We start from the raw sequence: 10,056 nt of genomic DNA, 5'->3' as shown, positions 1-10,056 counted from the left end.
GGGAAAGGAAGAAAGCAACATGAGAGGCTTTGGGAGTAAATATTAGGAAAGAAAAAAAGAACAAAAGAACAACTTCTTTTGCACTATTCTGTTATGAGATATGCCAGTGAAACATGCATGATGATAAAATGGATGGAAATACAGGGAAATACACTTTTTTAGGTGGGTACAAGATATTGATAACAAATAACTTCTTGTTGTAAGTCTGTCTTCCCTAACTGCAGATAAAATGTATAGTTCTAGTTCTGCTGATGAAGCCTTGTGTTTAAATCTCAATATTTATCAGCCACTGTGTTTCATTCTGTACAGAGCTTCATCTTTCATATTAAAAAAAAAATCTTCTATAAGTAGTCCATTATAAGCTTTAGTGGTGGTGATACAACCAGTGGAACATTGTTTCTTTACAAATTCTCTTAAAGAGATTTACTAGTTGACTTTGCAATTTTTTGTTACAATTTGACCGTAAAACATGTATTAGATTTAGTTATATTTCTTTGTTCTTCTCAGTTGCAGATGTGTATATATAGAACTGATAAGTAGATTGCTACATATAAAGTAGAATTGCATCATGGAGTACTGTAAGCTTTTTCTAGTATGTGTCTAACAGTTTTTCATGTCAGATAACCATGTATCTTTCTGCTGGCATGGTAATATATAAACTTGCCTTTTAAAAATACTCCATAGTGGAACAAAAGTCAGAATGTTTGTCCTTCAGGAGTCTCTTTGCAGTCCTGGATAAACATTGCAGAGATGCCTGAGTCATTAGGGATTTGCTCTGCTAGCTAGGCAATTCCACCCCATCACCCTTTCAATGTAAATAACTGTCCTTAATTAATGGAAATGCAATATATACTAAGTAATGACAGACCAAGTAAATTAACAAATGCAGGGTAAGATGTTGTAGCTCTGTTGAAGGCATTGGATGAGGATCTTGCTCCTTCATCTCATTAGTTTAGGCCAGTTAAAAACAATGTGAAGTATAAACCTCCAGTTTTTTACACTGTACAAGAGCATTGAAATGAAACACCTTTTAGACTTTTGGTTATAATAAGTAATTGGAAGCACAAATCAAGTCATTTAGGCATGTGAATAGCTGAATTTGGTATTCAGTCCAGAACAGCTGTCTCCTGTACCCACAGCTAGTGATGATCACAGAAAGGAAGGCCAGACTTTGAAAATCCATTTCTGACAGTGCACAAATAAATAACTGGGGTTGAAATTAACAATGAAGACAATATTAATCCATCCCCATTCCTGCTGTCTTGGGGATTTGAAAGGTAAATGTAATTAAGTAAAAATTGAATATTTACCAGTTGGCATGTGGAGGCTCATCTTTTCCTTTGCCTTCCTTTTCCTTGCTCCCTCTACCCTTTACGATCTCTTTTTACTTCCTTTTTCTTTATACCAACCACCAATGAAATGCCAAATTCCCCTAGCTTGGTTTAATTATTCATTTCCTTGGAATGACCCAAATGTAAAAATAGAGCAATGCAGCAGGGATGCAGGATGCTTTTCTTTCAGCTCTGTCTTCGTGTTCTGCCTCCCTTTCTCTAAACGGCCCTGTCTTTTCTCCCCTTCCTCCCTTTCTTCAGACTCAATAATCCTTTAAAAAATCTCTGTGAGGGATGGAGGGAAAGGAATTGGGCATGGGAAGTGTAAGATTTCATAATGAGGAAACAGAATGGGGGAGCCCCCAGAAATTTCACAAATTGTCCCAAGGAAAATTAGATTTGCAGGTGGTATGGGGCCATATTCTAGATCTGCATAATCCCACTCTGCTACAAGAGTGGTACCTGCCTTTTGAGTTTACTGTTGCTTTTGTTTTCATTTTCTCCTGTCTGTCTCCACCTGCAGGTACTTGTTCATGACTTGGAAAAAAAGCTTTTTGCAGCAGGGGCTGCTTTGTGGTTGTACAATATGAGTGTAGTTTCCACATATTTGATACAGAAGTCATCAACCCTTTCTGCAGAACTCGTCTCAAAATTTGAGACTGTGCTCCTACTTAAAACACAGAAAAGACTGACTTCTGTGATAGTGTTATTACAGTGTTTGGGCAGTAGGCGTGTATTATTTCTTAGATACACCAGCACTACTGCCTGCAGAGTAAGGAACCTACACACAGTTTCTCAGAAGTAGCTGCGTGCCACCGCAGTTCAGTTCCACATTCCAGTGCAGTTTCAAGTTAGCTTGGGCATCTGCACTGTGGATGCTTAAAACTCTTTCTCTTGTACAGGGGTGAACAGGGGAGGTGATAGTGATTTTTTTCTTTGCTACTAAATAACATTGAACAGCAGCTTCAGAATGAGAATGAAGCACATTGACATGGGTTAAACTGGTTGAAATGAACCTATTCCCTGCAATGGCTGGATCTTTTTTGGATGGAAGTGTTTGTGTCATAAATGACAGCTACACTTGATTCTTTTTTACTAAGAGGTGTTTTCCTATTATTTGTAAAGTAAGAGGTGTACCCTGCATTGCACTGTAAAAGTGTTGGAGTTATTAATGTGGAAGACAAGCATATGCTTTTGCTACAATATTTCTCTTAAGTAAATCTTTCATCTGGATGTATCCAGGCCAAAAACATAATGGTCTCACAGCAGTGATATACTGGCACAGAGTTCACTGATTGTGGTGTGAAACAGCAAAAGAAAATGGAAGAGAGAACGCAGAGGCCTATAAGCACGTGGCTGAATTTTTCTTTTGCATTCTTCCTTTTGGGTAGTTGAAAACGTGGCATTTCTGAGCAGGATGTTTTCATGTGTTCGGTTGGTTTTTTTTGGGTTGGGTTGGGTTTTTTTCCCAAAAGGATCGTATAGGAAATTATGTTAACAAGAAACAAAACCACTTTTTCCTGCCAAAGGGGATAGGCATCTTTTAATTCCTGAAGTGATTCTAGAGGTGAGTAAGATTCAGGAACTCCAAAAATCTCATTGCTGCCCTTTCAATCTATAAGCAATTAGTTGCTTGGGCCTGCCGAAGAAACAGGTAGGTTATTGATATATTGATAAGTCAAACATTTGTGTTTGATTATTGCCTAAAATACTAATTGGCTGCTTTCCCCTAAATAACTCATTGCACTTTTAGAATTTCAAATATTGCACCTTCTTGGTGGTAGTAGTCTGAGCTTCACTATAGAGTATCTGTGATCACATCAGCACAAAAATGTAGAATTTTTTTTAAAAACTGAAAACCAAAATACCTCTTGTAGGACAATACCAGCAGCCGCTGAAAGTTTTTCAGGATTTAGTCAGAACATGCTAAGTTCACAAGTCTCATGAGCAGGTCTTCTCCAAAAGCTTAAGAGAACATTGTGGGAGAGGTGAAATCATACGTAGACAACAGAGGGAACTGGAGTTCTTACGCTTCACCTTCCTTCTGATTAACGTGCTGTAATACTCACCAGCGATTTAGATCATTTACTCCTACTGTAACAGCATAAAATCACGTCTGGGCAGAATCTGTATTATTAACCTTTCCCTTCCACGCTTCCGGTTCCCCAGCTAACTCTTGGCCCAAGTGGAAAAGTGGTGGCAACGTTACATACATATGGACATCATGGGGTTGGCTGGCTAGCTGGGTGTTTTTCTTCCCCCACCACGTTGTTCAACCAGACTCGGAGCAGTCCTGAATAGCATTGAAGTGCTGCTGCTGACAGCTCAGAGCATTTTGCCACAGGTGTATTTTCCCCCAGAGGACTCTGGGACTGAACGCTGAAGAGAAAAGAGAATAGACATCCTTGTCCTTGACAAGCAAGGGGTGAGTATTGCTCAGCAGAGGGTTAACAGCTTGCTTGTATCGATGGGGTAATAGCAAGGAGTAAAATGTTAGTGAGAAGTAAGTTTAGCAGGGGATACTACTTCCAGCACTGCCCAGTATTAAGCTGTAAAAATCGTCCCTGAAATACGCCTCCTGTGATGAAGAGTTACAAGTGGGTTACAATTCACCACGTGTTTCTGAATGCAGCTATGTGCAAGAGAAAGACAGACCACTGCAGCAGCTGATGTGGGAGTGGAGGGATTACTGAGTAAGAAAAGCTAGGAGGAGAAATTACTTTCCATGACAGCAGGGAGTCAGGTTTCAAGCTCGGCTTACAATTGTATGTACTTTACCTGTTTCTGGAATTCTCTTCCATGTGTTAATGTTATAGCAATCTATATGAACAAGATGGGCAGCATGCCAAAGGGGGTTGTAATTTTCAAGTACCTCCGTATTGTTATTGCAGAGGGGAGGAGGATATCCACTAACAGTGTAATTATGTGGCAATTCCAGGGAAATTGATTATTATTAGCTTTTTATGATCACACTAACAAAGTCAATGGTCCAAGATGAAATGGCAAAAATTAGTGCTTGAACAATATTCAGCAACAAGATATCACCAGGTGAGAGTGGATGTATCTGAAACCAGATAATTCCTGAAACCAAAATGGCCATCTCCCACCAATTATAACGATGGATGTGCTCTATTAAAGCCTGATCCATTTTAATGGGGGACTCCCAGGATGAGAGGCCACGTAAGTATGCAATGACACATACAGTATCGAGAAGTGGGTGGGTGTTTATTCTAAATACCCACAGCACTGGGGTATTTGCACCTTTAACCAACAGAGAGAATTACAGGTAGTGAATACAGATCCATTTCTTCAAGTTGGTTATTGCTTTAACAAAATCTTTTGTCGTTTTTTCTGACATCCATCTTCAGTCCCCCAAACACAGCACGGAGACTGGATACCTGCATAGTCAGAACTATCATCTGCCAGCCATGTCTTCCCCTTTGAGGCTCTGTGGTTTTATAAATAATAATTAAAAACACTTCCCTGTGATGCAAGAAGGCTCTTCTAGAAGGAGAGCAAGTTGCTGCAATACAATAGCGTAATATTTTTGAAGGTCATAATAATAAAGTAGGGGAAAGAGAATAATCATTATTGCTCTTTCTTGTAATTAGTTTGCTTTCCGATATCCCACACTGCAACTAGAACATTATTCAAGAACACCCATCACAGTGCTTAACAAGATTTAATGTACATTTATTCTTAACATGTGGAACATATAAAGATTTTATACTGAATAAATGAAATTCATTAAGCCAGAGGAAAAGGAGGAATTTACATCAAGTTTTTTCTTTTTTTAACTACATTATCTTGAAATACAAATGCAGATTCTTGTCACTGAAAAATCTTTGAAGTTGTGTTTCTTCCTTTTTTTTTTTTCCTGTATATATTTTTTTGTCTGTAGACTGGTAACCATTTTCTTAAATCAATCCATACGTAACCATTTCCACACCTTGATTTATAAAGCAAATTGTGATCGGCTGCTCTCCCGAAATAGAGCATGACTTTATACATACAGAAACTTGTACATTACCCTCAGTTGTTGGTTTTCTGTGTTGGGTTTTTTCTTTTTTCCTTTTTTTTTTTTATTATTTTTTGGAGATATGGCCCAAATGAAAGAAAAAATAATTCTACTATCACTTTGTAGATACCACATCATGAAAAAGAAACTAAAAACTTTGTACTAAAAAAAAAAAAATGAGGGTATGTTTAATGTACAACTTCTATATACATCACGGCCCTTAGGCAATAAAAAAATATTTTAAAAAATGATTAAAGGAATTGTGAAGAACTGTCGTTGTGGAAGGTCAAAAAAAACAGATGTAGACAAGACAGTTCTGGTGAGGAAGCAATTGATGTTTATCATCAGGTTTTGTTTAAAAATCTTTTAACTTGACTTTTTTGTTTTGTTTTGCTCCTAGCCTAATGTAACCATTTCTCCTGAGGAGAAACCAGTATCGTTTTGTATTTTGACTACTGACTGACACCCTCCTTGATCCCCTACACCTACATCACTAGAATCTTCTATTGCACAGAGCTTTGGGTGATGGTATACAAGTTTTTTTTTATTTTTTCCTTATTTGAAAAAATAAAACACACAGGAACTTGGTATGTTGGTTATTTTTCACCTTTTTGTTTCAAAGTGGTGAGATTTTTTTTCCATCATACAATGGTTTGCCATAACATTTTTTTTAAAAAGTCACTAGTTCGCTTCCCAAAAAATATGCAATACAAACATGGAAAAGAACATTGAAAAGGATAATCTATGGAAAAAAAAAGTGTGACCTTTGAATGTACTAGACAGCAACTTTGGTTAAAAAAAATAAAATAAAAAGATGTACTTATACACATAGACAGCAAATATTAATTCCATAACTGTTCAAATTAATAATTTCTTTAATTCCCAATTGGTAAATAGTGAATGGGGCAGAGGAGCAAAGATTCTTTTTTTTTTCCTTCTTCCTACGTTGGATAAACAAGAACAGAAAACAGCCAGTTATATGTGACCCTCTAATCTCCACTCACACATGCTTGGCTTCTCACTTATGTCATAACTGCCCAATCTGAAAAAGTACATCACAGATGACAGATGCAACCAGAGAGTTCAGGACAGCAGATATTGAGATATCCAGCAAACGACCCTCGTGCAAAAGGAACTCTGAGCGGTTCTCGTCCACTCTAGCCATGGCCAGCAAGGCCTTGGCTGCCCTGCACATCATGTCTACGCTAGGCGGCTCCAGAGGTGGAGGCTGCATGTGCATGAGGTTATGCTGGCTCTGCTGGTACTGGGCCATGGTGACCCCATCCTCCAGGAAGCTTATCAAGTTTCCGATGCTTCCCTTCTGCACAGCTATTGCCCTTGCTGCTAATGTGTCCCCCTGGGCAAGGTTCGATAAGAGCGCCATGGACATTTCTCGGCAGACCGGGTTTTTGCGGTCCCCAACGTACCTAACTAAAGTAGCGTAGAGTTTCTCCTGACGACTGAATGGGGGGGTGGCCAAGATAAGGTCCACATTATTGTCCTGGATACTGAGCTTACACAGGGTCTCCAGCACAAGTCTCTGAGGCGAAAGAACTGAGTTGGGCCCCACGGTTGGAAAAGGATCCTGTGCCTCTGCAGACGGGCACACCATCCAGTGCAGCAAGCCATCCAAAATTGGCAAACAGATGCTTTCTGTGTAAGCAGACAAGTCTAGCTGCCCAGAAATGTTGGCTAATGTGACCAATGTATTATCCCTCAAGACCTCGAGGCAGTCCCACCACCACTCATCCTTGCTGCAGGCCACCCCTTTGTCCTCCTCTTCCTCTTTCTCGTAAGTCTGCGGCGCTCGCTTTCTTTCTGGATGCTCATGGTGAAGAAGGATCAACTTTCCCAGGATCAGCACCAAGCCTGGATGTTTGGACATTTCGGTGTCATTGCCAGGCACAAAAGACAAGCTACGGACGATATTTGACACACAGATGCAGCGTTTGGCCAAGGAGTCTTGCCAGTGAGTTATGGTGCATAGAGGAGTCTCATCCCGGCTCCTTGGCTCATCCTCTAGCAGTTTAATATTCCGGTGGCTTTTGGCTTGATGGATCCCAAAAGGAAATTTACTGCTCTCTGTTTGGGAACCAGAGTTTGAGTCTTCAGGCAATGCTCCTGGTCGAGCTGAGAGGACATCATCAATGGTGGCTGTTATACTTTTTTCTTGTTGTTCCTCAGATTCACCTTTCCCCTCAAGGTCCTTCTTTTTGCTTGGAGAGTTCAAGGGAGGAGGGGCTTTCCTGCGCGGAGGAATCTCCATCTTGCTTTCAAAGTGAGTCTGGATATGCTCAGTTGTGTCGCCACCACCAAGCTGCCAGTGGAGAAGTCCACTATCAAATTCCTGAACGCGTCCAAGTTTGTCAGATCGGTCAACAACAAATAGATTATTTTTCTTTACAATCTTTATTGGCAGCTTGTCAAATTTACTGGCTTGTTTTGGCCTCTCACTTGGATCAGCAATGGCACCAGGAGTAGAAAAAACAATGCTCTTTTCTTCTCCTTCTACCTTTTCATCCTCTCCCTCCTCCTCCTCTTCATCAAAATAGTCAATACATTCGTCGTTCTCCTCCTTTCCAGTATCCTCTGCCAAGGACTGGCTATCATCTTTCTTGGCTGCTTTGTGATCAAGTGCTTTGTGGCCTGGATCTCCCACTTCATATTCCATAAGGATTCCAAAAATGTCAATCAGGCATTTTCTAAAATATTCTACTAAAAGCTCAAGAAATCCAGACAACTGAGGGGAGAAGAAAGAACATAAAAATCAGATAAATATTTTTGTCTGCACAGAATTTTAGTAGGAACAGTGATGCATACATCTCAGTATTTTCCCTCCTCCTGCTGGAGACTTGTGCCTAGGTCCTGCATGGCAGAAGTTAATCAAAGGAAATTCTTCTAGCGTCTGTCCAAACAGTATATAATGTCAAACTATCACAGCTCCATTTGCTTAAACTGTAACAGCTATAAGAAATACAGAACTTTATTTGTATGTCTCCTTTAAGCTACAGCAGACATCTAGCCTAGGTGTTCTGTCCTCTTGGAAGTGTTTAGTATTCTTCATTTTCTGTACAGAGTACTGAAGTTTCTAACTCGCTTAGTTTTTCTGATTTGTTCTTTATTAGATGTCTAAAGTTTACAACTCTTCCTCTCTTCCTTTGAGTCTCAGTCTGTAAAACCAACTGTACTGTAGGAGTCTGCAGTTCAGGGTCTAGGTACTGACATCCTAAATTAATATCCCATCTCTAATGGAACCGTTTCATTTTTGCCTGGCAATATTTAAAAATTGTTATTGGAGCCTGGTGCTGTAAGTCACCCTTCAGAAACAGTTTTCATTTAGGTTTAATCCTCTTAATGAACTTGTAATCACTTTCTTATGGAAAGGCAGTAGTTGGACTTGGTATTAATTTACCCTCAGTGGCTTTATTATTAAAAATTCTTTGCTGTTATGATGCATTCAGCCTGATTGTCTGGCTTTTAATGTTGGTTTTTTTAATCGTGGCCTAATAGGTTTTCAGCAAGATGTATCCTTTTGTCCATTCTGTATTCTTTGACGAATGCCAAACCCTCGAAGAATTAAGAACAAACTGATGCTTATGAATGGCAGGAATTATCAGTCACCATATGGAGTCTGACTGCCATTGGAAATAGAGTCCAAGGCAAAAGTGTCAAAAACATATATATTTAAAATGTGCCTGGTATTCTGTGCAACTTGCACAGGGTGCATGAATGCAGATTCTAGTAGAATTCAGAGGAGATTCACCTCACTTAACTTCAAACACCCGCAACAGTTACACACCTAACTTCATTGTCTAGATTCCTTTTATAATCAATGGTCTTTTACAGGCCATTTCTAGGGTATGATTCATCTGACCTATTTTAGATCTCTACTTCAGGATGAGATGAATCATGCTATAGATATCCCTAGTTCTAAAGTTAGGTGGGATGAAATGTACCATTTGTGTCTGTATTTAAAAAAAAAGGTCATTATATTTAAAAAATGATGAGTTACACTATTAGTAACCAAGGAATGAATGGAGCAGAGAATCTGAATATTTAATTTGTACAAATTTTAGATGATGTGCATTATCAGCACGCCATCTATTACTACCACCTAACAGGCCAATGGTTAGAGCAGGGTTGAAAAATGCTGGGAGGTAGTGAGGCAAAAGCACACACTGTTAAATCCTGTGTTACTTGCATCCTGTGGACAGACAGTGGATTTTAGCTTTTAAATTGTCAATCTGATATTTCTGTGCAAACTTAATTCACTGGAAAAAGAAACCAAACAGAAAATAAGCGATAAAAAAAAATCCCACGACCTAGTATGGAACTACTGAATAAGACAAGTAGTCACCAAAAGACAGCCTCAAATCCATTTAATATAGTTTTGCAAAGCCTTTTATGGAAACACAAGTTAAGCAAGACTACTAACATGCTTCTGTTTTCTGGGATTGTCCTTGTACTATCATGAGTGTGAATTTACACATTAATCTTCTGTCAGTGCTACAATTCTTATATTCCGACATGCTCCTTTCTACAAGAGATACCCTTCTTTCAGGCTTATTATTTCCCCTATTTGACCGAAAGTTATCTCTTGTTGCTCACTGTTACCAATCATAAAAAAAGGGAAGGTTTACAATACTCAAATTTATGTTAATTGTAATCAGTTTTAAAGGACTTCAGCATTTTTGAAGGTATCTTATT

At 39.0% G+C, this 10,056-nt stretch overlaps 1 protein-coding gene across 6 annotated transcripts in view; it reads right to left on the bottom strand.

Annotated features, from left to right (window-relative positions):
* Nucleotides 1-4,994: 4,994 nt before the first annotated feature.
* ARID1B (AT-rich interaction domain 1B) overlaps nt 4,995-10,056 on the bottom strand; it is a 334,093-nt gene continuing 329,031 nt past the window's right edge. For all 6 annotated transcript variants that reach the window (XM_074818828.1, XM_074818830.1, XM_074818831.1 and 3 more), the window contains one exon: nt 4,995-8,089. In XM_074818828.1, the coding sequence (XP_074674929.1) occupies nt 6,377-8,089 (1,713 nt within the window). In that variant the 3' untranslated portion in view covers nt 4,995-6,376. The remainder of the gene's footprint in view (nt 8,090-10,056) is intronic.

The sequence above is a fragment of the Strix aluco genome, chromosome 3 (assembly GCF_031877795.1).
Source record: "Strix aluco isolate bStrAlu1 chromosome 3, bStrAlu1.hap1, whole genome shotgun sequence".
NCBI lineage: Eukaryota > Metazoa > Chordata > Aves > Strigiformes > Strigidae > Strix > Strix aluco.
Note: the sequence above shows the minus strand (reverse complement) of the source record. Positions and strands in the feature narration are given on the sequence as shown.